General features: G+C 30.8%; 3 protein-coding genes and 1 long non-coding RNA gene across 5 annotated transcripts; 2 read left to right on the top strand and 2 right to left on the bottom strand.

Moving 5' to 3' along the window:
* Positions 1-553: 553 nt before the first annotated feature.
* LOC141450495 (uncharacterized) lies at positions 554-20,238 on the top strand. 2 transcript variants are annotated; one of them, XM_074120996.1, is made up of 3 exons: positions 554-686; positions 14,952-15,232; positions 19,553-20,238. In XM_074120996.1, the coding sequence occupies exons 2-3, from the start codon at positions 14,963-14,965 to the stop codon at positions 19,757-19,759; spliced, it is 477 nt and encodes a 158-aa protein (XP_073977097.1). In that variant the 5' UTR covers positions 554-686; positions 14,952-14,962; the 3' UTR covers positions 19,760-20,238. The 2 variants fall into 2 exon arrangements, with proteins under 2 accessions (XP_073977097.1, XP_073977098.1); XM_074120997.1 differs by lacking the exon at positions 554-686 and adding an exon at positions 4,326-4,467.
* On the bottom strand, positions 16,534-18,780 carry Srp72 (signal recognition particle 72). The gene has a single exon (XM_074120992.1). It carries the CDS (start codon positions 18,592-18,594, stop codon positions 16,648-16,650), a length of 1,947 nt encoding a protein of 648 aa, XP_073977093.1. The 5' UTR covers positions 18,595-18,780; the 3' UTR covers positions 16,534-16,647.
* Positions 20,239-21,785: 1,547 nt separating the features above from the next.
* LOC141450499 (uncharacterized) lies at positions 21,786-22,515 on the bottom strand. Its single transcript, XR_012456123.1, has 2 exons — positions 22,377-22,515; positions 21,786-21,998 (listed from the first exon to the last, which is right to left on the bottom strand). It is a non-coding gene; the product is annotated as an uncharacterized lncRNA (long non-coding RNA).
* A 2,175-nt stretch (positions 22,516-24,690) lies between these two features.
* Positions 24,691-26,296, top strand: LOC141450497 (ubiquitin-like protein 4A). Its single transcript, XM_074120999.1, has 4 exons — positions 24,691-24,888; positions 24,962-25,067; positions 25,370-25,536; positions 25,940-26,296. Exons 1-4 carry the CDS (start codon positions 24,841-24,843, stop codon positions 26,024-26,026), a joined length of 408 nt encoding a protein of 135 aa, XP_073977100.1. The 5' UTR covers positions 24,691-24,840; the 3' UTR covers positions 26,027-26,296.
* The last annotated feature ends 829 nt before the right edge of the window (positions 26,297-27,125 follow it).

Below are 27,125 nucleotides of genomic sequence, written 5' to 3'. Positions count from 1 at the left end.
AGATTCAGTTTCATTCAAAACCCTAGGAGTTTATGAAAAGGGTCATCAAATTTTTGTTTTTCTAAAACAATTCTTTCCATTCGGGTAATTCATTATTCTAGAGCGTGTATTTATTAGATATTTTGCAGATATTAAGTTTACTAGGATGCAGAGGGCGAGATACTAAAACCTAGAGTTGTGGGAAGCGAATTGGTGAGTGAGTTTAATGGTAGGATAGATAGGTAAGTATTTTATATTAAACTCTCCCGACTGTAAATATTGTAACTATCTTGTTCCAGTAATGGTGATTGTTGAAGTAATAAACGAAAATGTACTTCTGCCTTATAAATTTAGGATTTTCCTACTAAGGAATAGTTTAGTAAGTAAAGTCGAAAGAATAATCTTTTACGTAATTTTTGTTCTTATTTCATAAAAAACATTTTATAGGTTTCATAACGTTTTCAGTTAAAAAAAAAAAAACAAAATAAATGAAAGAAATAATTTTTTTGTTTAAACACAAAAGTTTCCCGCGATTTACCCACAATTCCCTTCGCTAGTTCTAAGAGGGGATGACCGCCACAGAACAGGTGGTTTGTGCACACAATAGAAACATTTGTCAGGTTGCTAGTGCTAAAGAGTTGTTTTCAATAAAAATGGAATTAGTACTGTGATGGATGATTATTTTAAGGAATTTTCTTAACCGACGAGTAAGTTAATTCATTATCTTTGATAGTTTACGTATTAGAAGGCATTGTTATTTAGAAATAAGGTTTTGACATTGAATTTATTAATATTGACTTGAAATTAGTAAGAACGTTTATCTTACTCTTCCTTGATGTGGCCACAATTGGTAAGATTAGGACTATAAATAAGTTTTCAAGGTCATACAAGTACTCTCAGACCGGTTATGATAGTACCGTGTGACTAAACCACCGGTGATCAGCCGTGTACTCCTGTTACTGATATTTTGCACATCAGGGTTTGTTATTTAATTCTGCACAAGCATTCCTTTGAAATTGTTTAATTTGATAAATCATTCTTTTAATAAATGCTCCAATTTCTGGTTAAAATAATTTTTCTCTTAAATCATTAAATGTTAAAATAACAATTTATTGGAGGAAAGAATTAGTGCACGTCTTGTACAGCAAAGATATGTATATATATACATTTATTATGGTGATTATTTAGTTCTTTTTATTTCTGCAGCCCTACATACTTGGCTTTTAAGCGATTTATGTTATCTTTGAATCGAAATAAATTTCTTATCATAAGCAGTTCAAAAAATATATATATTAAGCTATGTATGTAAGAAAAAATTAAACAATTGATGAAAATGTGGTTAAGGCCGCAGTGCTGGCAAAATCCAAGGTACTGTGAAAATGTCAACGTAATTTTAAAAATGTGCTGGTTATTTTTTTGAACAATGACTGGCACATAGACCGCACAATAAATTCAATTAGTCACCAGTTGAAAAGAATAAAAACTTTAGAATATCCAATATAAAATATTAAATCTGGAGTATCACGCAAACTGCAATAATGAAATTTCTTCAGTTTATAAATTTCTTTCATTCTAAACGTATAATCACATTTTTTGGCAAAACGTTTCTATAAATATAAATACCACACAAAGTTTAATCAAAACTCCGGTAGGACAGTTGTATAAGGGTTGATAGTCAAAAACTGCCTGAAAAAGCGTTACGTTGACTAAACTTCCAACTTTGAATTTTTTTTTTTTATATATATAATTGAAAATACATAACGTTCGTTAAAGTCGCATTTCTGGGATCTGGCTTTGGGCAAAACGTTTTTAATCTTGGTAGCGGGTACTGTATAAATACGGAGTATTAAGTTCTGCGATTTTCAAAATCATCTTTTAACGGACTTGTACAAAGATCATTCACTTTTTGAACATTTATTTTTAAGAATCTCAAAACGAATTTTCAATGAAATTTCAATTGATTCCAACACATACTCCACGACCAATAAGGCAAAAGATCTCACGAATAAATCAGCGGTTGATACATATGAATCCTTATATATATAGTATATATATAAAAATAATATAAAGGGCCTTAGGTTAGGTATGCTAGTGAAAGAACATAAAACTAATTATACGATTAGTGATGTATTAGTAGAAAGTTAAAATACGAATTTTTGGTAAATACTAAAAATAAGAAATATTGTTCCATTCGATAAACCATTTCAAGTGACAAGTTTCTCGAGCGTCTTTTAATAATTAAAAAAAAAAATCATAAAATAATTTCCTATGCCTCTTTAAATCCTAAATGGCATTTTAAATTATGGGAAGTATGTTAAAGAAGTAATTACAACATCTGAATTTAAGTAAATAACGCTTCTTTTGGACATACATTCGTTTAGGTTTTCACGTTCACTATTACTAATAAAATCCATTTCTAATTTTTCATTTTTTTTGTATTTACAATCTATGGAAGTAGAAGTGACGAAGCTGGAGAGAAAGGAGAGATCCATTTCTATAGCCATGTGTAAAATTCGTGTATCTAGATTGCGATTTCACTTGACTTTTAAGGTGGTTTACATTTAAAGAGCACTCTAAGATTTTTTGATACCTTTTATAAAATATTAACACTATTTACTTTCTTTAAATTTTAATGTAATTTGTTGCCAAAATTATAACCAATCTTTCTTCTTTAGAAAAACTAAAAAAAACAAAAAACCGCCCCTAGGATCGCATAAAGGCCTCAGAGTTCCGCTAAAAATGAAAATTTGTTGTGCAATGAGCTCGCTTGTGATTACAGTTATTGATCTGTCAGATTTATTGCGGCATTGTGCAATCGAGTCGAATTTTCAAAAGGCCCTTACGTTGATTTCATTATTAATTTATCATTCTATTAAAAAGATCGTAAAATATTTGTTACTATTTACTACTTTTCCTTACTAGATTAGGTAGGGAAGCGTTAAAAAAAAAGAAATTTTCAGCATATATAGTTCGTCATTGATGAAATGTGATTACAATTTTATACATTTTTCGATTAATTTAGATGACACATATCGGTGAAAATTTTATAAAAATGAATGAATTACTTTAACAAAACCTGCGAAGCTAATATGTATTGTGGTACTGGGTTCGATTCTCGGTCTTAGGCCTTGGATTTTATTTAATGGTTAATAAAATAAATTTACAGTAAAGTATGTTTGCTAGTCTCCTCCGTCCACGATACCTAATTTGGTAGTCGGACGTCCCCGACTGAAAAAATAGGCGATTACTTTACTTTTTACTTTACTTACTTTAACGAAACAAATTTAAGAGGGCCGTGGGACTGGGACCTCATTATCAACAGGGCCTCGAAATTAGTATAGTAAAATAGTTGGTTGAATATTTTTTCAAAAATGCACTAAAAATGGTGAGCTCTCCTAAGTTTGTAAATTTTAAATTAGAATATTTAGAACACTCACGTATCTAGAAAGTAACAATTATTATTAACTATTAACATTATATTATCCGCTCCCTGCTAATTTTCGGCATCTTGATTCATTGTCTAAAAACATGGTTCATAGACAAATTTTAAAGTATTTCAAAGTTATGAATGGCGAGAAAGATAATTAGAAACACATTTAAATAAAACTCATTGGTCTGTTTCGCATGTTTTCTTAAAAATATATGTATATTTAAATATTATACAGGTACATGTAGATTTGAATTTTTTGATTTTTGAAACTTTTGCTTAACCAGTCCTTAAGCTCCAACTAAACTAAAAGTTTCTTAAGATCATTTATCAAAAAAATATTAGAGAGGGTTTCTCTTTTGTAGAGCTAACTCCTTTCACAAATACGTACTTCAACGAAACCCCAAAAGACACATCTACATAAAATGAAAATCGATTCACGCGGTAGGCGCTAGGCTTTTTATACAAAAGTTAAAAACTACATATAGAATTTATGAAAATGACGTTTTTAAAGTATATATTATCTGGGTAGTTGCGATTATTCTTATTGACGAAAAAGCCTTTTCCTTTAAGGAAAATTTGTGAATATCAAAGATGTATATATATAAAAAAAAGGAAAAATTGTCAAAGCTGGCTGTTGTGAAACAATACGCTTTTTTGTGCAATATCTACAAACTCTTGTACTTGAATACACTCATCTTGCGTAGAATTGATTATAATTCTTTATTAAATTCTAATTAGAATCAACTTATTTACGATCAAAAATAAGTTTTGGTGATAAAATAACAAAAGTAGTCAAGTGGATGCAGAATTTTCAATGCAGAAGTTTCTTTTTTAATTCAGTACAATTTAACAATTTTTAACTTCATCTAAATTTATCTAATTTTGTAAATAATTGTCCCATAGGAGAATGTCTTGACCGACTTCTTGTTGTTCCATACAATCAGAGGCAGACCGCAACTATCTCTAATCACATGTTGCTGCTCCTAGGCCATCTTTCTCTTCAGTTTCTTCCAGTGCGAAAGCCCAATTTCTAGTTTCTTTTCTATTTACACAAAAAAGTATGTATCTTACCTTTAGTTAGTTTAAGTTATTCATACACATATAAATTTATTTTATTTTTTCAAATGACTAGATGGTAAATTTAAATTTGTAGACTTCTAAATTATTCATTTCAAAGTAAATGTACGGCTTTTTAAAACAAATAATCTATAGGCGTCAACGTCTGAACTATTGGCATATTTTAATGCAAGGCCTGTCTCCGGATAGGGTTCTTTCATTAGAGTCAACACAGCTCATATCCGTGCTGTGACTGACTATTAAGAGAAAATCTAATCTAATCTAAGGGTAGGCAGCTTGAATCAAACTTGACTGCTACTAATAACAGTAGATAAATAGATAATACGCGTAGCAGATCGATTAGGTTATGTCTAAAACAAAATTGGGATGGGAGTCAGCAAGAGTAAGGTTCCTCATTATTACTAACAACCGAAAGTAGGTGGGTGTAAACATTCTCAAAAACTAAACTGGTTTCTCTAAAAATACTAAATCGCCAGTAAGCATGAACTGTTTCAAATCATTCCTGGGCTAGGAATATGCCTAGTTTTGACAATTCTGACCTGTTTGGGATTTTCATACATTTTAAGAGGTTGATCTATCATTTTGATGTAGAGAACTTGATTTCAATTATGGTTCTGTCACACACTATATTGCTCTGAGTGTGTGTACTTGTCTAGTGAAAGAAGTGTAGCTTTCTAATCTCTGGATTGATGAGAATTTAACTGAAAAAGGTTTTTGCATTTGAAGTAAAATAAAATTACGACTTGAATTTCCCAAACAATTGCGAGCCATTATACGGTCTCATAAGTTTTATGATAGCAGGTTCCACTCGTTATTCTCTGTGAAGATTTTATAAAGTGGATACGAGAGCAGTTTTGGTTTATCTGATAATGCACCTTCCTCGTTGTAGAAAATATTATCTCTTGCTTTCTTTGCAGATTAGTTTTAAATTCTGTCCATGATGGTATCGGTTTCTCCTCCCGTACTTTATTAATAGAATTCACAGAATATTACAAGTCCTAATTACAAATTTTGTTAGTAATTAAATTTAATTTTAATAATTGTAAGTCTATTATCTTTAAAATTTTCATTTTTGCACCAAATCGCTTAAGTACTTTACTGATCAAATAATTCCTTGTTAAACACAAACTCTAAAATTCGGAGCGATGCTCCGTAAAACTCAAATTGCGCACACTGAAGAATTATGTGTTCCCAGGTTTGCTCTGATGTCTTAACGCACGAACAAGACCTCGTTCAGTTTTAACCTTCAACTTAATATCAGAAAAATCATTATCAGAAAAACATAGATTTAAATGTAAGCAATAGGATTACTTTAATCCAAAGTTCTGAAAAGCTTATTTGGATTGTGTGATTATGCAGCTTTATTCCTTAGTGACTTACAGAGCTTTAATCCAACTGATGTGGTTCTATTTTCCTGCCCCCCATATGTAGAGGTAGATGAGATAGAAACTATTGCTTTGAAAACAAATCTGGTATGAGCAAAACACACAGTTTTCTCTATAAATTTTCGGATTCTGTCTTGTAGAAACATTTTAACTTGCATGTAGTGTATATTCAAGATTAGAAATAGGAACCATTTTCGTAAAAAATTTCTGAAAAGTGAAAAAATACTGTCAGTAAAGTGGTATTTACTCTGAATTATGGCGACATTTAACCTCCCCGTTTTATAATGAAATGACACAAACACGTACATCTTACTTTTTCCTTTTTTTTTTTTAAAGATCCATTCCTTCTCCTCCTAAGAAAAAGAACAGAAATTTTACATAATCCCAAAACTTTTCTTACCTAGTAAGAGACAATAAAATAAAAACAATTTCTTAAATCGTTTTAGGATTTTGCAATTTATTTAATAAGAAATATGATACATAGTTATGTGTACAAATATGTATCATTAAAACTTAGGATGGAAGATTTGCGAGGAATCGGTCAAATAATACAACTCGTCTCTTTGCCAACGTTTCGACAAATATATTGTCCTCTTCAGGGCCTGGATATTACAAATACAAAACAATTTACAGAGTCAGTAACATAGAAAAATCAGTAAAAATCAATAATACAAAAATAAACAGTAAATTACAATATATTCTTTATAATTAAAGAGACGAGTTGTTTTATTTGACCGATTCCTCGCAAATCTTCCATCCTAAGTTTAACAATTTGCGGTCACGAAAACTATATATTTGTATCATTAAACTAAAAACACCACTAATATTATATTTTATTTATTTCTTAATAGTACCCCTTTATACTTAACATTTTTACTTTCTCTTATAAAGGAATAAAGTATTGAATCATGTGGAATGATTAAAATCTAGTTTCCATCTAAATTATCAGTTTTGAGAAAATTTGTATTTCTTTTATGCAGTAAAATTTATTTTTCTCGCCTAAGTTTAAAATATTAGTGTAGAATAGAAAAAAACTCATTTTTTTACGAGTATTGTGTAAATTTAAATAGAACATTAGTCATTGCGAACTCCATACAGCTTATACAGATGCAGGTATTGGTGTCGGTTGGCCTAGATAACATTCTACCGAGTTAAAGAAATTTACATGTGCATGATCTCGGTTACGTTCACTTCTCCTATTTAATGAATTATCTTATTTTACATATTTATCTTTTATTTCACAATTACCTTATTATGAAGTGAAACATATCCGTTATTTTGGATAATTTCGAAATATTTATTTATATGATCTTAAAGTATTAAAGTTGGGTAGATGCCTCACTGTGTTGGGAACTCCTGTCTAGTTTTAATTTAGCAGTTCAAACTAAATAACATTTTTCTGTTCCCTAACAAAATTACCTGCGAATCTAATTTTGAAAACGATGGGTAAATTTTCTGCCACTCTTCAATTAAAAAGAGATTCTTTTAGTTATTTTTTTAGTGATCAAGTCGCAAAGTTAGTTAAAAGTGCGGGTTAATTTTCTTCTCTCTTTTTTTTTTTTAATATAAGTCAAAATAGAACAATAATTTAATAATAACTAATTATCATTTTTTAAATTTCCAAGTGTCTGTGACTCTTAAATTTTAATTTCTCACATAAATAAAAATTATATCTTAATGCTGCAAGAAAACACTGTTACACTTATTCGGATTTGACTGATAGATTTAACAAAGTATTTAATGAAGTTTTTTTTAGTTAAAAACGTAGCATGATTTTGTTCATAATGGCTCATTGTGCACCCACTCTTTCCGACTATTGCTGGAGGTAGCCAAAAGGTTTTTCCGAAGTAGTAATCACAACTGTAGTGGAGAATTGCGCAAGTGCAGTAGGTCTTGCAAAGTGTTTGCCTTTAAAATTATTCTTGATCTGTTTCAGTAATTCTTATAGCACTTAATTTTTAAGTTGAAATATGTAATAAGATAGTGGTGTTAATGAAAGTAATGTGTTTCTATTTCGGAAAATATTTTGAAGCCTTGAGGGAACGTACACCGCCGCTACAGGCTCATACAAATAAATGAAGCTAAATAGAAGTTTTCTTAAGCAATAAAATCGTATGCAGTTACAAAGGAGGAAAATTCAATTGGAAATTGAAAAATAATTTAATGATTTAGTCAATAATTTATTTGTTTTGAACATTGATACAGTAAAAGTGAGTTGATACAAGGAACATTAAAAAATAATGTAACAGTTTGATTGATAGTTTAAATTTATTACAACAGTAATATAAGTAAAACTTTCTATTAAAAATGAAAAATTATATTTTCTTAATTAAACCTTTTTTGATAGAATATATTCTATTTTGAAGAGAGTTTTATTTCAAATTATTTACTTAAATAGAAGTGCCGATGGATTTCCTCGCATAAGAACTTGAATGAAACTTTTTCAATTACACCTTGTGGGTCTCTCAAGTTCAACAAGAATACAATCGCAATAGAAATTGCAGCACATAAACTGAGCGGCGAACAATGTAGTGATGTTGCTACTATTTGCTTTAGCGTGACTCTGATCTTTTTTTGCTTCAGTCATTCTCCTCCTACACGTCACAGTTATGTTACTTCCTCTAACTCCTACTTCATTATCCAATGCCTGCTTTTGGCGCATTATCCATTAAGCGCTGCAAATCCCAGTAAAGGATGGATTGCTTGTTTAAGTTAGTCACAGAGCTCAGTTCTTGTACTAAGTAGCAACGAGAACGCATTAAATGAATGGAAATGGTTTTAAGTCATGTATCAGAAAATCCGAGTTGAATATTTTAAAATACAAACTGGACTTGTAGGAAGTCTTGGACAAGCTGTAAAGCGAATGCAGCTACCCTGACAGATCTTGGCAGTTTCCAGGGAATGGATAGGAACACATTTATTGTTTTGAATTATTTGAACTGAATATAGAATTGCAGGTAACTCGAAAAAGATGTTCGGAACGGCCGAATTGATATTTTACCAACTTGCAATTTTGCCAACACTCTTGATAAATAATTGTCTGAAATTGTTAAAACCATGCTTTACAAAGAAATAGCTTATGGATTCAAACTTTATTCCCATCCTAAGAAACTCTGTTTAAATGAACTTTTGTGAACTTTTACTAATCAAAATGTGAAAAATATAAAATTGTTAATCGCTCAATTTGTTTTTTTTATTTTTTTATTTTAATGGTGGCACGTCTAGTTGGATGATCTGATCGAAAAGCAGGTTTTCGGTCCATTGTAGAACCTAGTATATTGTAGAACGAATAGCAATTTTGAAATATCTGAAATTTTTAGTTGTGATAACCACTCCCTTTACAGACAGACACATGCAGATGAATGTGGGAAAACTCAAAATAGAATTCAAACTAACCGAACGCGAAACCTTATCTTAAAAGTAATAATAAGTGTTTATTTGAACAGAACATTATACAATCCATACTAAAATAAAATAAAAAATACACTTTTCGACAATGGACATACGTCCGTCTGCCTAGTTAGTCTTTAACTTACAGAATATAAATATATGCAAAATAAAAATAAAAAATAACTTCAATTAACTTATAACAATTCAAACATAAAATGAGACCTAGGGAGAATAATAATAAATCATTATTAATAATAATATCATATTTACACTATATATTTACATATTTTTATCCATTGTACTGGGCAACCAGAAAATCTCTGTTTGTGGATGCAGCCCTCACATACCCACAAAGTTTATCCCAATCCTTCCCGTTTAAGTATTCTATTAGGTCTTCTTTGGACAGTTGAACCTTCCCAAAATACTTCATTCTATACTCGGCATGAATTGTGCAAACAGCCAGAAAATGGAGAGTATCCTCTTTAGCTTTTAAGTTGACATGGTACAATCCCAATTGGCTTCAGTGGACCATGGTTTATATCTTACAAGTAGAAGAATAAGTAAATATCCTAGATATCAAAAACTGGACTCGAAAATTAAGTAATTTTTAATAAAAATTAGGTATTCTACCATACATTATATAAGAACTTTGTTAATTTTCCACATCAATGAATGTTTAATTAGAAATTCAGAATATTAAAATGGCGGAGAGTCTAGGGCGCAAAACAGAAAGATTTTGAAAGCACTTCACGCGCTGTCGGGCGTACAATGAAGGCCTTTCCCTGCTAATGACGACTGTAGTTGTTGCTTGTGTAATACCCGTTGATTGTGTTGTCGTTGGTGCTTGTAAAGATTATGGACCAACACATGATCTTGTGTAGCACGAAACTTTTAAAATATGTGATCACTATAAAGACTATCGTAAAATCTAAATCTAACGTTTTATAAATAAAACAAGAATTAAATTTGTCTTATTGTTTTGAACGTCAGAATGTTGTTTTTTTCTAGAGTTTTTCAAGAATTAAATATAATTCTTGTTAATACAATTGTAATACAATTCTAATTATTAATTAGATGGCTAGATCTGGCACTCAATGTAGACAAATGCTGGTTTTCTACAGCTATATCCATTCTTTCACATTTGCTGAACCATCCATTCTTTCCAGATACATTTAAAATATAGTGGAATACAAAATCGCTGCATAAGCCGTACATCAAAGATGCTTCAAACGCAGCAAAACTGTTGTCTTGCTTAACCGTTATCTACAATCTTCGTACATTTTTTTGGGACCTTTCGAATCAGACCTTCTTCTTCACCCATCTTTTGTAACGTTCACCACTTTCTCTTTTTTTTGTGTACTTATCATACGCCTTTTTTAATAGCTACGTTTAATAGAATTCTTTCATTGTTACGTCCAGCTACCAAATCAGGTGTTCTGGACAAGCAAACGTACTTTACTGCTAATTGCTTTTATTCACTATTAAATAAAACCAATACCTAAGTCGGGAATCGAACCTAATGCCCCAATACATAGGTTTAGGTTTGTGGGCCTTACCTCTAACCGCTCGGCAACCGTGGCTTCATCAGCAAAGGAGTTGGCCTAATACATTTATAAACTTCCAAAAAATAAAATATATAAATGAATATATGAAATAAAATACATATTATTACTAATTAATAATACTACCAATCCTTATAGCGATAGGTTTCTTAAAATTAAGAAAACTACAAATTAAGTCATCTAGGTAACTGGTACCCTAAACCTTCTCAGTGCATTACTAGCTTATGTATTTTCCCGTGTCTAATTATTCTTTTTTACTCTTAACTTTGATGCAGTAATTTATGAACATTTCTTTTGTTAGAAGTAGTTCTCTTAATTAAGAACATTTGACAACAAAGGGGTTTCACTAAAATGTAACTTTCCCAACATTTCTTTAATTATCCTGTGAAAATAGAGGAATCAATAGCTTCATAAGAAATTGCAGTCAACTGTTGAACTTAAAGATTACGTTGACGATAGTATTTATATAACTAATAATAATTACAAAAGATGGCACGAATGGCCATGGCATTAAATTCATCCCTTTTTATTTTTTCTTTTTCAAAAGCAAATAACATTTAGTTCATGTTCATACATATGTATATGTAAACGTAAATTACGCATATTTAGTTACAGAATTAAAATAAACCGGATTTGGTTCGCCGTTCAATTTTGTTAGTATAGTAAATTAGGATATCTTCTGTGACTCGTACTTGGACCTCACAGACAATGGATCAATTCTGGTCTGCCTTTTTTCTCATCTGCTCGATGAAATCTACTATAATCAGCTGTGATTATTCGAAGACAACTTTAATTCCTGTGTTGGTTCATTAAATAGTTTTTTAGACTAAGATTCTGTGGTTAAGGGTTTTTTTTTTTTACTGTAATGGGGATCTCTTAATGACAACCCAGCGAGCGTACCTACTTACTACCCATCTTATATTTGGATAAATTCATAGCCTATACTATAATTAAACATAGTTACCATAGGTCAGTTTTCGACTGTAATTCCTTCATTAAATATTCGTTGGTTATTGAGAAGTGGAGATAATTCAGCAACGTTTCGGCAGATTTATTGCCTCTTCAGGATCGGTACAAAATTATTAATGGAAATGTACTAATGCCAATATATGTATAAACAAAAAAGAAATAAACTAATATGGAAAACATAAAATATGCATTACTGTTTTAACTGACAAATTGGTTTCTTTGATGATGTTATAATTTGGTGTACTTTTTTTGCTCAAGTAGTAGAACTATTGAAGCTTGATACCAAAACTGAAGTAAGAGAAAGTGGCGTTGGTGTTCAGATTTTTTCGATAACAATAGCAACAAAGAGGCCAACGATTCTTACAAAATTGAATTATATAACAAGGCAAAAATTTCATATGAAATAAAGGAAGTGCTTATCTTACGTATGCATTTATTTCATTTCTTCGCCATTGGCAATAAGGGATGTTGGTACAAGCTGAATATTTTTTCGTTTTTTTGTTCTTCCTAAGTACAAATGCTACAGTTAAATAAGGTTTTCAGTTGAAATTCACTTTTTGATTGCTGTTTTGTTCAATCTAATGATATTTTTAGTCATTTTATTTTAAATTATGCGTTGTTAAATGATTCAGAGATCACTGAAAGAAAATAGGCACACGAAATATTCATAGATATTTCAGAAAATTTTATGGCTGTAATAGAGAATCAAAATTTCATATTTGCATTACATTGTGAATTGTGTTTAACATTTTTATGGAGTAATAGCAACAAATCGACCTTAAAAATAATTTAATAAAAACCAAGACTTAAAGGAAAAAACTAAGTTTTGGCTGTCGACAGTTCAGAATGTTGATTCAGCGCCCGTCCAGAGTCGTCAATGAGACCATGAATGATGGTGTAGGATCTATCCCGGATCTCTCTTAGGTTCGCTCATTGGATGTTACGGTTCAAAGAGACATCTCTAAAAAGTGGGTCTTATGCCAGATACTTTTTGTTTATTGAGAAGTAGGGAGGAACTCCCATTTCTCTTATGTCGGATTTTTTTTATTAAATTGTCTCTTCTTAATGTCATTACAAGTTCTATTGACAGCTGATATTTAAACTCGCCGAGACTGCATTGTTGTACTTTAAACTCATATAATTTTAATCACATTAGCTAACAAATACATAAATCCCTAAGTATTTGTAATTTTCGAACAACAACCATCAACATGAAGATTTCTGAAAAATTTGTATTATTTTCTAAAAAATAATATTTCCAAAGAAATGCCATATGAAATTTGATTTATGCACACCAAAACAAAAAACAAAAATATATTTTTTTAAATTACGTTTATACGTGTACATTTACAAATATAAAACGATTTTTGTATAAAAATCACTGCTTGAAGCTAATTAGAATTAATTTAAGATACTGCAAACAATGCTTAAAACATTTAAGAGTATTTTAGGCGTGTAGGTACATATATGTATAGTGGGAGAAATAATGTTTAAAAAAAATTAAAAAAAAAAACCAGTTGCTGATGGAGCACTGAATTGCATTAAACTTCTCGGTACAATCTTGCTTCTCTTTAGTAGGGGCGTATCTTGTTCAGGCTGCTTCTCCACTTATATGGGCACAGCAGAAGTGTTGTCAGAGTGTGCAGTAAGAATAACAGCAAAATAAGAAGACCTTCATTAAATAAAATATAAATAACAAGAGAGCAAAATGCATTATTGAAAATTTAAACTCTGGGCAAATTATAGTCTTGATACCAAAGATACCAATTTGTTTTAGTCGATATTTGCTATCAAGAAAAGATAATGTTAATATGCTCTTTCATGTTTCTTATAATATACTTCCACTTTTTTAGTAAATGGTTGTATTAAGTGATTAATTTGATTCAGGTAATTCAAGGAAATAAAGATAGTTTAATTATGATATAAAGATTCTTCGAATGGCATTTAAAAAAGTCGAAGGTGACCTTTCCTTTAGGGCGTTCGGGTTACGCGGCAAAGAGGGATGGATTGCTTTGCCGGAAAGGGTCTTCGCATTTTTCACTACTGTTTTGCGCCCCCACAAAACGTCAGTGCGGCGATAATATCTTACAGCGGCACTATTCCAACAATGTAGGTTGGCTATTAGGATAATCAAGAGTCATTTCATTGGCTATAGCAGACTGAATAAAAACAAACATCACAAGGACCTTATGGATGGGATGGTCCCTATAAGAAACAATGAACAATACTGCACATATTTCTTAGTATGAAGGACTAGTTTAGCTAAGGATTTGGCTCTTCGGGCAAAAAATCCATACCTCCAAACATTGCCCAGAATCCTCTCACCAAATGAATCCTAAGTCCAGTCAAACAGGCAGGACTGGAACGGTGCTTTAAAAGTAATAGTACTTTATTTATTTATTTATTTTTTTAATTTTAAATAACAACAAAAAGAAGCAAGACCAAGAACAATTTCTGGAAATGCCGTTATTTCAAATTTTCGGTAAACTTTTTTTCTCGAAATCTTTCAGATCTGGATTGTTGCAAAAAAAATACGGTTACAAAAGGAGGATTTGCCCTATATTATAAAGAAAATTTGGTAACTTTATCTTTTACAGAAGAAGAGAAAAAAAGTCAAAGTTAGGTGTTTTTCAACGTTACGCTTTTTTTTAACTATCAATTCTTAAACAACCGTCCTACCGGACAGTTTTATTATAGTTATTAATAATTACATATATATATATATATATATATATATTTGTATATATAAATGTATATATATACAAAAGGCACAGATAACGATTGTTGTCAGTATTTTTCAAGAATTTTGGTACTCCTCTACAAATCAATTGGACTATTAGAAATAATAAGAAAGTCGTCAGCATATAGAATCGAATTGATTAATTATTGCCAACTAAAATTCCACTTTCAAAAGCACTAGGAAAATTGTCGATAAACAAAGAGAAGAGGAGGGGATAAGCTTCGCTCTAAAGTTTCATTTAAGTGAATTTGCGTCTTTGTTATATTTATATTATTAGTTTGAATTTAAATTTAATATCGCACAAAGTCCAATTTTCGAGGAAATTTCGAAAAGGGTTATTTGCTTATTTGTAAATTTAATTCACATTTATTCTTATATGCGTTTACATAAAAGAATTCAAAACAAAAATATGTCCACAGCGGAAGAGGCGATGACTGAACGCTCAATCCCACATATTCGAGACATTTTCAGCCCAGCGTCGGCCGGCAATGTTCAACAACCTCACGATAGTGCAGTATGTACCTCTTGCGAAGATGAATGTCCACAGGTTAGTGAGGAAGTACGCAGAAGGAAATCTGGCAGGTCTCGGCCTAGGCAGGAAACAGATCTGAAATATTTGGAGCGTCATTTATCCATGAAAAAAACTATTAGAAAAAAGATGATGAGGGATCTACAGCAGGCATTTGTGGCCGATCCAGAGGTTTGTATCATTCAATCTTTACTATTGGTATCTTCATAGGAGTCCTTAGTACTATAATAAAGCCGGAGGACAGTTTGTATGTTTTATGATCAAAATATATCACCTTTTAAATAAATTAATTAACAATAATAATTAAATTAGTGCGAACAAAGATTTATTTTGATTTGCTCTGTACATGGTGAAACCATGAGAAAATAATTTATTTTGAGCTGGTTCCTAAATATCTAATATCCGAACACAATGCTCAGCTAGAGAGCGTACTTCTTTTACTGATACAAAAAAAACCTCGTTATACGCTTTTGCTTGTATTCGTTTAGAATTCTACTAAAACGATACATCTAACTCAACATTGATGCGGATTTTCTTGCGGGATTCTTAGGCTTTTCAATACATTTATTTATCTATAAAAACAATTGCAAGAGTTGAATTTATTGAATGAAAACCTTGGTTCATAAATATCTTGGTTATTAATGCGATATTGTAACCTAAACAGGTTTTGTCTCTATCAAAAAAAACAATTGTTTAATTATATAACTTGAAATTATTGTTTAGTATATACTAAGATTGAAGAAAATCCTTGAAACCATTTTGTAAAAATTTCAAAAATCTCTTCTGTGAAGTGCAAAATATTATCGCAAACTCTGATGGCATCATAAACTAATTATCCAATAAAATTGGACCAATATGAACTTTCGGCGGGTTTTCAAATTACAATAAAATTAAGATCAGAATACTTTCTCCTACTAGTAGTAAGAGTAACTGATATACATATAAATCGCTTCAAAAATATCTTCGCGTTTGTTTGATTGCAAAAACAGAAAAACTAGAAATGAAATTCTGTTTTGTCAGATACTAGACTGTTTTTTTTGGAAATCTACAAGACAATGAAGGTCACAATTCCTTTTAGTAAGATTTTATTGATGCAAAACCCAAGAATTTCTATAACAGCACAGAAGGTTTTTCGCTAATAAAATATTTTGTTCACATGAATCATGCATTATTTTACTTTCTTTATTTTTGAATTATATATTTGGTTACAATTGGAGCATCAATAAGCAGTAAGCAACAAAAGTAACGTGTAAAGTTCTCTATATAATAGGTTTTCGAAAAACTCCGTTTTAATTTTCAAGACAATAACATAACCCACAGCGTTTTATTTACCTTTATTAATCTCAATCACAGAGATTTATTTAGCTTTATTGGTCTTAAGTATTACGGCTTAATTTGTTTGTTTTTAAAACAATTAAATTTTACAAGTTAACAAGTTGTCTTTTGAAAATACTTTAAGGTGCTGAATAAACTTCTTTTTATCTTAAAATAACTTTATTGCGTAATGATAGAATTGTAAATAAATAATAATCTTTTAAATGCACAAACAAATAATATAATTTTCATTACGCACAATTATTTTTTAATTATCGTTTGCCTTTTTTCTTTTTCTTCTGTTGGGCCTTTCTCTGTTGCTGACTTTGCCTTACCTCAGGCATTGGACTAGTTGTTACTTCCTTTTTCTGGGAACTACCAGCCATTTTTGTTATATCATATTGATCAGCAGCGTGAGCAGAACCTCCTTGAGTACCTTTACCAACTTCTTTGTTTCTCCTATCTTTTTTTTTCTTAAAAGTAGACCGTTCCCTCTTCGGTAACCAGCGTTCAGGATCTGGATCAACATTAGGATCATAGTTCTTTGGCAGACGTTTACGTCTACGAGATTTCTTTTTCTTCAATGCCACATTTGGAGTACCAGGAGTTTGTTGTACAGGGTCAACTTTAGCTGCTTTTTTAATAGCTTTTAGACCCATCATCCAGCTGGATGATTCTAAAGCACCTGCATCTATGTTAGGTGTTAGATCAATTAAATGAGGTAATTCTTTACTCAATCGATTTGCCTTTTCTGTGTCAAATTGTGCATAAGCAATTATCAATCTAGCTAATGTTATCACATCCCTACTGTTCATTTTCAACAGTTCTTCTAAACTACTAGCAGCTACTTGCGGTTTACCACTGCGTAAATGAAAATCGGCTGCCTGCCGCCACAATGCACTTAGGTCACCTACTGTTTTATTCTTTTGATTCCAAGATACAGCTTTCTCAAACAATTTAGCGGCTTGCTCAGGCTCACCAACTTCAAGATAAAGTGTCACTAGGGAACTTACTATACCTGGTTTGAAGAGGGAATCATCATCTAATGTTGCAAGTTCTTTTCGTGCTTCCCACAGCATGCCTTCTAACAGTAGGAGCTGTACTTTAGCCAAGCACATTTTCAGTCCTATAGAAGGGGTCTCTTTCCCTACTTTCTCCAAAAGTTTTCTTGCTTCTTCTGCCTTTCCCTCTCGCATCAACACGGCAGCCTTCATTAAGACGGCAGTTTCTTTTGCTTCAGGGTGTTTAGCCATTAAATCATCGCAGATGGCTAGTGCTTGGTCTCCCTGATTTGTGTAAATATTCAGTAAGCAGTTGTTAATTGATACCGTTCTTTTTTGAGAAGCTGTAAGTTTCAATTGTGTTGCTTCATTTAGTGTAGCTTTCATTTTCTTTTTAGAATCAAAAAGATTTTGGTCGCGATTAATCGCTACAATATTATTATTAGCCACTGCCAATAACGCAATATCACTTGGTTTTTTTTTCAGTGTTGAGCTGTAAATTTGCATAGCTTCTTTTTCTCTTCCCTGTGCATGATGTACATAAGCCTGTTGTAATTTTATTACATTAAGTTCTTCATCTATGTCTTCAACGGGTGCATCATCATCAAAAGCATCTCTACATAACTTTTCGGCATATTTAAGTTTTTTTTCTGCATCAATGAATCTTCCCTTTGCGATCAAGTGGCAGGCTTCATTATATGCTAATTCATAAGTTTCAGATGTAAATTGTGGCATTTCTTGATCTTTGCCATTCGCACATAGGTTAACAACAATAGCAGCCAAATTAGTTTGTCTTTCATCATCGAAATCATCATCAGTTAACTTTAAAACCTCACGATATGAATCAAAACAATCTTGAAATCTTTCTAGCCGATAATAAACCTGTGCTTTTAGTTCCGTTATTTTTAAAGGAGGATCTTGGACGGCTTCAAGTACGTCTAATGCTTCCTTTACTTTATTTAATCGATACATGGCATATGCTTTTTCAAATTCCAATCCTTGGCCTAAATCAGGATGTTTTTTGAAAGCCAATAATACATCTTCAAATCTTGACAAATGAATAAGAGAATAAATTCTTACGTGAAAAGCTTTTGCATCGTGAGGATAGCTGTGAAGAATTTTATTCGCTAATTTTAGAGTGCGTTCATGATCGCCTACCTGGCCATATTTCTGAAGCTCTACATACAAAGTATGTCGGTTGGGATCTCCCTGTTCCATTTTGAACTAATTTCGAGCTAACTAATGTTGATAAACTGTCAAATGGGTTAAGATTAATTACTAATTAACACAAAAACACATAGTATACTATTTAAACTAAACTAGTATACTGTATTATTTGCTTCTATTTACGACCCAAATACTCGCGTGCTCCGTATTGTAGGCAACTACCTCCACGTAGGTTAATGCGCTGGTCAGGTTAAAAAATGTGATTCAGCGCTATCTGTTGTACTTAAAATCAAACAGAATTTAATTAATTGTTTCCTCAACACAACTAAGTGTTAATTGTAACTATCATTTTCGATATTAGATTTTGTTGAATTATTAAAGAAAAAAGAATATTGCAAAATATAATTTTTATAAAAATATAAATTTGCTAATAATGTGTGGAATTCAATGCGAAATAGTTATTTTTCTTTAATATGCTTGTGGAATATGCTTCATTTCCTAACATTAAAAAATTCTATGAAGACTGTTATACTTAATTCTTCTGTTGCTAGTTTACTTTCTATTTCTCTATTCTAAAAGTAAAATTACCGTCCAGAATTCTTTTTCTCTCTGTACATGAAAATTTTTCATAACTGAGAAATGCAAAATATTTTTAGCAATATTCTCTCTCTTTCTTTTACAAACTAAGGTACACATAGTAGATAACTTCATATTTATTAATGATTTATTATTATTATTATTATTGTTTACTTCATTTAGGGCCAGCGGAATTATCATTATTATTATTTGTACATTATTGCAATTTGGGTCTGATTATTACTAACTCACTTTTTTGGACCGACTACATTCAAAATCCTCTATCCACTAAACTATAATACGAAAGTGTTATGGACAGATCTTTGTACAATGATTATTTCTATTCCTGTGTTACCTCAAATAGACTGCTATTTAATTTCACTTCGAACTAATCCTGATTTTAATTTAATTAAAATATTTCATATTTTCGCAGATTGCTAAAGAAGGAGACCTAAATTCTCTAACATTTACCGGAAGAAAGAAAGAAGGTTTTTTGGATTTTCTTCGCACGGGTGGTAAGGCAAACAAGGATGAGGATGTTGATTCAGGCCGAGGGTCGCCAACTAGGGAAGATAAAGATGAAGACCGAAGACAAGCTGGATTTTGGAGAAGATTTACAATTAGAAGAAATAAGCGATAGGGGAGTAAATGTTTTGAACGTTACATTGCAGATTATGGTTCATTACAGATATAATGTAATTATTTCTGTCCTCTATTATGTTTTTTGTGAGATTCCAAACAGATTTCTTTATAACCTCATACTCATATGTGCATAATATAATTATCGCCATAACAGTAAGAATTTATTTCCACTAAAACCAAAATGGTTTTGGTGTAATTATCAATTAAACTAATGTTGATTAGTATTAAGTGTTTTCAAGTTAGTTCTTCATTTTTTGTTCAAATTGTGAATTTCTTCACTCGATTATTCCTTTTTATTAATTATTTTAAAGAGTTTACTTCTGCCTTACACCCAGCATTAATTTAATTTTTCAACTATTTGGATAGTTTAAGCAATTAATGTTAAGTTTTCTTAATCTTATTTTTCTTTCAACTAAACTGTAGCTGTGATAAATATTTTTCTAATTATATAAAGTTACACAATCTACCTTAACATTTCCGTGGCAGAATCCGAAGAACAGACAGAGTAAATAATCGGTTTTGTTATTCATTCAAAAAATGTCTATATTTTATAGACCATTTCATTCTTTTCAATGATTCAGTACTCATGAACCAATCATTACTCATTTAAAAAACTATTCAAAATTGCTTTATGTATTAAGTTAAGATCTTTGTCTGTAATAAGTTCTTAACGTGAAGGACTTTAACTGTTAGATATTTTTCTAATTTAAATCCTTTTTGATTTCTTAACTATTCTCTCGCGTAAATCAAGTGTAGAAAGAATTTTAATTAACATAATTAATTTATTAATAAATTCGTTGACATTGTACTGATTGGTATCTCTTAGGTTAATATTTCCAGGTATCTTTTTCTTATTTTACAAATACACTTTTATCCTGACTCAGGACTAACAATTCTGAAGATTACTCTAAGTTGTCGAAAAAAAAAATGAGTACCCACATGACCTTTCACTTTGGTAGTTATTTTCTTCAATAATTAAAATTTTAAAAATCCATATGTAGATTTATCTTGTTCTGAAAGACTGAGGATAACATTTCCATATTAATTTAATGAAACAAAATTTTATTTATTGAGCTCTGTTTTGTTATTACGTCGCTTCTTCAAACACACATACTTTTACCTACAAGTGGAGCTGAAATTATAGTATACATATTTATTTATGTTTTCTAATAAGTTTGGCTATTAATTTCGAAATATTTATATCATATGATGGTTAAGTTCCATTAGAATTGGTACATTTTTGTTAACGTGATATTTGTCTATATCTATTTTATGTTAATTTATTTTGTTATAGGATTATGTTTTAATATCATTATATTTAAATGTGGAAAGAAAATGAAAATTATTTTCAATATAAGAAAAAAAAGTTTTTTTTAAAACATACATACGAGTATATTTATCCTTACCGATTAAAAAGTACTAAAATCGTTTTTTTATTTATTGGGCTGATTATTTTTAAAACTTTCGAATACAATAGAATTAAAGATTCGCTTCTTTTTTTTTTCTTTTTTTTATCGACATTCGTTTCTTTTAATGTTTAAGAAATTTACTAATGAATTCTTCCTTTATAAATTTGCGCCCTGAAATTCAAACACATCAAAGTGTACTCAATTAATCACAAGCTCTAACGCCTTCCTGGTTGTTCCTCTTATATGAAAGTATTAATTACAACATAAGTAACTGATTCTTATTTTTAATCATCAATTTCATTTTTAATAGAAATTTTTTAAACCCTAAAAAAAAATTATCCTACTTATTGTTGAGCATTATTTAATCAAATTTAAAGCGTTTAGTAATCTAAGAAGTTTAGGCATGATTATAAATTAATACATTTTAGAATTTTTAATTAAATTTATGGCAAATAATATTTGTTTTCTTTGTGATACATAAACATATATATATGATTATCAGATATGAAATATTGACTATCCTAATTAATTTACTTGTTAAATTTTAGCATTATTCATTTAATTAATTTATAATTGATGAATATAGATATGTGATTTCAGCAAAAATCGTTCTTCCTTGAACTATATATGTGGTAATTACAAATTCCTTTTTGTATTAAATTTTGTGTGTGTAACTATCCTTTGTTTTCCATCTGTTCTTAAATATTATTTTATCAAAATGTTTTTACAGTTTTTATCATTTTGTTTATTGCGTTTCGAAAGTCTTTATCAATGTGTAATACAACAGTAGAAAAGAAGTTTCCGCTTAAGAAGCTTCTTAAGTTTCCTCTGAAAAATATAATAATGTATTTTTTAACTTTATAGAACCAGGAATCGTTTTAGGTTTAAGAATTAATTAGAAATAAATAATATTTAATATTTTTGGCCATTGTAGTGCGCAATTCTTCAATAATAAATACATAAATAAATTAGATGCCCATTTCATTATTGAGTATTCAACTATAGAAAACAAAACATCTTCGAAACTTCAAGAATTCGTTGATTACAAGTCGTATTTTCTATGTACTTAATCCACCTTTTGGATTACACTGCAAGATTTCAAAAGCAGTATTCTAAAAGTTATTTTTTTCAAATTGTTGATGGCTTCTATCGAAAAAGCCAGTGACTATAATACAATAAAATAATAAATACACAATAAAAAAATACCACTGCTTTCTGTTCATCATTTTGCATGATAATATCACGATCAAGGAAATTAAATCGTTTGGATATTTTGATACATGAGTCAATCATTTTGTCAACGTATTTAACTGTGGCATTGAATCTCCAGAGATTAATATGCCTTTGCTCGCAATAATAGATTAACTTCAAGCTATAAGCCTTATGAGTTCTTCAAAATCCATAGATGTTTCCCCCAGCGGTTGAGAGAGAATTGATTAAATTTCCAGACAAGTCACTTGCAGTATTGCAACCTCTCGCTGATCTAGAACTAATTATTCTATTTTAATTATTTGCTGAGCAATATTCTTAAATCCTAATAAATTATAGTCACAATAAATATTATTATTTATAATGTTTTTTATTATTATTAATGTAGGCCAGCCGCTGACTCTTCCCAATTCTCACTTACTTGTATCAATGATCATACACGCATGCACACACACTCACACAGAGGGAATGGACGAATAAACTATTTGAACTAAGCTAAAGTAACGATAGCCAACCTTACCATTAATCAGAATAGCTTCTCAGGATAAATTCTTTAATAAATTTTTTAATGTATTTAACATCAATTACGGCAGGGCTGCAGACGAGAAAACTCGCAGATCAGCAAGAGGCAACACAAGTTTTCCAAAACAGTTTGACCTTATCTCTCTTCCAGCAAGTTCCAACTCAGAATGACAAAATAATAAATAAATTCCTTTCACAAATAAAATATACAGCTGTAAACATAAACATAGCAACTATTTCCACTTCCCTGTGACATTATTATCAACTGGGGCGGCGAAACTCGAAGGACCTGAGATTTGAAAGACTCATTTCAACCCCGAGAAGGAGAAAAAGTTGTCTAAATTCTTTGACTATGATATATTTAAGGATATCGCTGAGTTAGATCCTCAGTATCTGGACAGTGCCAAATATTCTGCAATTAGCAGAAGTAAGGGCACAGCCAAATAATGTCTTTCGTCGTACTCCATTTTCACATGTACAGATGGTGTTGGCCTTCAAATGCCTCGGCATGTAGGTGACCAGCTACAATAGCATGCCCAGTCTTCAAATGTTTCCAACCTACTGACAGCCTCTCTTCTCCACCCAGACTTCCAGTTAAGTCAGCCACCACTCCTTAAAAATTCCGTTGACTTGTTGTTTCGAAATTTCCAATGCAGGTTCGGGTTCACAGAACAATGTACGGGACTTCCTTTGCTACTCTCAACCAAGTCTCTCAGTGCTCTCAATCCCAGAAGTCCAAGGATCCAGAAATGTCTAACTAAATTTCTCTGAGCCAGATCAAGGCATTTTTTGAATTCTTTTACTAGCTTGGAACCTCAGTTGGATTTAACTAGTGCTTCAAGATCTGCTTAAACTATAAAAAGATGTTTCTTACCCATGTAGTATTATTCTGGATTCCTTTCAAATTAATCTATTAATATTCTTTATAACTCCTCTAAATGCACTGAAGCAAATCTCCCCAATATCACCTTTTCGCTCGGCTCTCCTTGGGTGCAGACACCTACACCGAATAATTCCCGGAACCATTCGTGAATGCTTAGTAGCCAACTTTTCTTCCATTTTAATAATTTATTTTATTTTAATTTAATAATTTAATTTCAATTAATTAAATATAAAAATCCTTTGGAAGCCCTAATAGTTATTAGGTTTGTGGCCGCCTTTTTGTGGACTTTCAGAGATTTCACCCGTTCAAGCAAGTTTGTTTCTTGACATTCTGTCCGCTTTTTTTCTTTCATTCTTCTTCAATATTGAATCAGAAAGTTTGTGTCAAGAAAGTTGACTTTTACTCATAAAGCTACTAAAAAATCTCTCTACTCCTCACTGCATATATGAGATCTTGGTTTTGAAAGTGTTTTGAGACTAACAGCCTCTAGTGAATTCAAAATTTATTACTTACTTTGTAGTTTAGGCGAGATTTTTTTGTGAGTTCTAGGGCTAAATTGGAATATTCAGAATAAGTAAATTAATATTTTATTGGTAATGAAGGAATGGTTTGTAATTATTTAAGAATTTAAATTCATGATATTTTAAAGATCAGTTGGAAGATCATTTGAAGAAAGTTCTTAATTCTTCTCGTTCGAGAATTATAAAAATAAAAGGAGATAAAGAAAAAAGTTATTGTTTTTTATCTTCTACAATGTACTTAGCCACCTTTAAAAATTTAAACATTTTAAGAAATAAGTTGCAATTGATTTTCATCTCTACAAAACAATTTCTAAGGGAAAATTTCAGTATTACAGCGGTAGGCATTGGTACCCTTGTGTATACAATAAACATTAACTGTCTTCTATTCCACATGTTTTGTCAATAAAAATGGACGAGTAAATGTATTTTGAGTGTATTATCTTGGTATTAATGTGATTATAATAAAACTAGCAAAATCAACACTCTCCGTTTATCTGAAAGTGAATTTTCAGGGGCCTTTTTTGTATTACAGAATATGAAGATTACAGTCAAGGTTTTCCAAGGGCAGGAGACAACGCTAGAGGTAATTATAAAATTTTAAGGTTAATTTCTTAAATATTTTTAACTGAAATAACGTTAAATTTGAAACATTTTAGGTGACAGATAAAACTAGCGTGAAAGAACTCAAACAGTATGTTTCACAAACATTGAAAGTTCCTGTAAACCAGCAAAAGTTGCTTTTAACAGGAAAACCTTTATCTGGTTAGTTGTTGTTTATCATTGATTTCCTTTTTGTGTAACCACCTACTTGTTTTAGACTTGTGCCTGTGACAAAAATATTTAATTATAACTTCATCTGAAAAAGCTTCGTATTTTTCATTTTCGCTTTCATTTGGTGCATTTTGATAACATAATCTTGTTTAGTTTTTAATATATTTTTCATTTTTGCTATAAGTTTACATTGAATCCTTTAATTAAAATGTTTTTTTGAGTTTTTTAACTTGCTAATCTTATAAACAACTGAGAAGAAATTTTATAAGCAACTTCATGAATTTTATTTTCAGATGAGAAATATCTTGTCGATTACCCTCTCATTAAGGATGGTACTAAGATTAATTTGGTTGTGAAAAGGTCAGATGAGGATTCAGTACTCCGAATAGCTGTAGTTAATTTTCTCAGAAATCGTTTTAATGAACCCGAAACTCAAAAGATAGCCGACGAATTTATGAAAGTGAGTTTGTTACTTTCATTTATTTCTTGTTTTCAATTACAACAATTTAAGTAGTAGATAAATGTTTGTTTTAGCGTTCTTTTTGAACCGTAATTGAGAGAGAATAAAATTTTTCTGATTTACCATAACTCGTAATTTATGAAAAAAATTCATCGGTGCTCACTTATTCGTGTGTATAATTGATATTGTTAATTTTTCACAAACCAAAAGTGAAATCAAGGTAGAAAAATGAAAAAATCAATTCCTGGCACTCCCTAATAAAATGACCTCCTAATAATATTTTACCTATCTTTTTTTTTCTCTGCCAGTAGATTGATTTTGGCTCGATCCTTAATTATAATACATTTGTCTACTTTGCAAGGAATAAGAAATGAAATTGCATTTGTAATTCTATCTTTTCTAGGAATTCTACCGTTCCATGTCAACATTAAATCTTGAGGATATTGAACGAATAGCTACTACATATTATTCGGATGATGAAAAAAGTTAGGAAGCGGTGTAGGAGGTAGCTCGCCTTCCCTTTTTCTTTTCTTTTTTTTAAATAGATAAAATGACGTGAGAGCATGTTATTTTTGACCACAAACTCGCTGCAGCTCCTCCAGAAATATTAATATAAAGTAAATAAAGAAGTCACATTTATTTTACGTTGGTAAACCGTCATCATAAAAGTTAAAGAGATCCGAAGAAGAAAATCCACCTAGATTTATTTATTTATGTATATTTAAAAAAAAAAACGACGAGAGGCTCAACTAATTTTTATACACATTCTTATTCCTTAATATTATATTGATTTACGTAATTGGAATTTGAAATTGTTAATAGATTTATTATATAATAGCCTCTACAAAGTTGTAATTTTGTTACATACATAAAATAAATTCAATTGATAAGTTGAATACTGTAATGTTACTTCCCCTGACATTTATTATTATTTTATGGTTTGTACTTTTACTCTGTTTGAAGAGAATGAATTTTAATATATTTTATGTCCCAATTAATCAGTTTGATACCTTCAACAATTTATACGTTTAAAATCATCTGCCTACAGAATCTGCAGGTAACAAAACATGCGATGGGGTTTCGCCTTCTTCAATTGCACTGCGAGTCGAAATACCTATAAAGAACCTGTTATCACAGAATAAAGCAAGCGCAGAGCTCAGTGTAGTTGTCCTAATAGACCTTCACTTTGTTCAGGTCCAGAGCATAACCCTCTTTCTTCCTAAGCACCTCTTGCTATCTCCGAACCCGCAAAGGGTTCAGGGCACGTAGGAGGAATTTTAGGAGGGGCCTTGTTTGCCAACGCATCTCATTTCTAAATTATTTTGAGATGATGCCTTGAGCTCTGTACTTTAATTTCGGCGAGGCTTTAGGAAAGGATAAGTTATTTCTACCAAAGGTTAGATTAGCGAACTTACTACTAATCCTTGGTCTCAGCAGCATGGCTTTAAAAACCGTATTACGCATTTTGTTGATTGAAAATTTTAAGGCTTCAAAATGCAGGAATTAGGTAACAGTTATTACTTCTTACTAAATTATCCAGTTGGCAACACCTCGCATTTTATTGGGAAGCTCCCTCCCTCCGAAGTGTA

The sequence above is a fragment of the Rhodnius prolixus genome, unplaced genomic scaffold (assembly GCF_049639745.1).
Source record: "Rhodnius prolixus isolate KJV_2025 unplaced genomic scaffold, Rpr scaffold_2, whole genome shotgun sequence".
NCBI lineage: Eukaryota > Metazoa > Arthropoda > Insecta > Hemiptera > Reduviidae > Rhodnius > Rhodnius prolixus.
The sequence above is the reverse complement of the archived record's forward strand: the minus strand, read 5'-3'. Positions and strand labels throughout refer to the sequence as shown.

Bases quoted from the DNA above. Each gene is read 5' to 3' on its own strand.
- LOC141450495 (XM_074120996.1), top strand. From the start codon at position 14,963: ATGACTGAACGCTCAATCCCACATATTCGAGACATTTTCAGCCCAGCG. The intron at 15,233-19,552 runs GTTTGTATCATT...ATATTTTCGCAG, and splicing joins CATTTGTGGCCGATCCAGAG to ATTGCTAAAGAAGGAGACCT.
- Srp72 (XM_074120992.1), bottom strand. From the start codon at position 18,594: ATGGAACAGGGAGATCCCAACCGACATACTTTGTATGTAGAGCTTCAG.
- LOC141450497 (XM_074120999.1), top strand. From the start codon at position 24,841: ATGAAGATTACAGTCAAGGTTTTCCAAGGGCAGGAGACAACGCTAGAG. The intron at 24,889-24,961 runs GTAATTATAAAA...GAAACATTTTAG, and splicing joins GGCAGGAGACAACGCTAGAG to GTGACAGATAAAACTAGCGT. The intron at 25,068-25,369 runs GTTAGTTGTTGT...TTTTATTTTCAG, and splicing joins AACAGGAAAACCTTTATCTG to ATGAGAAATATCTTGTCGAT.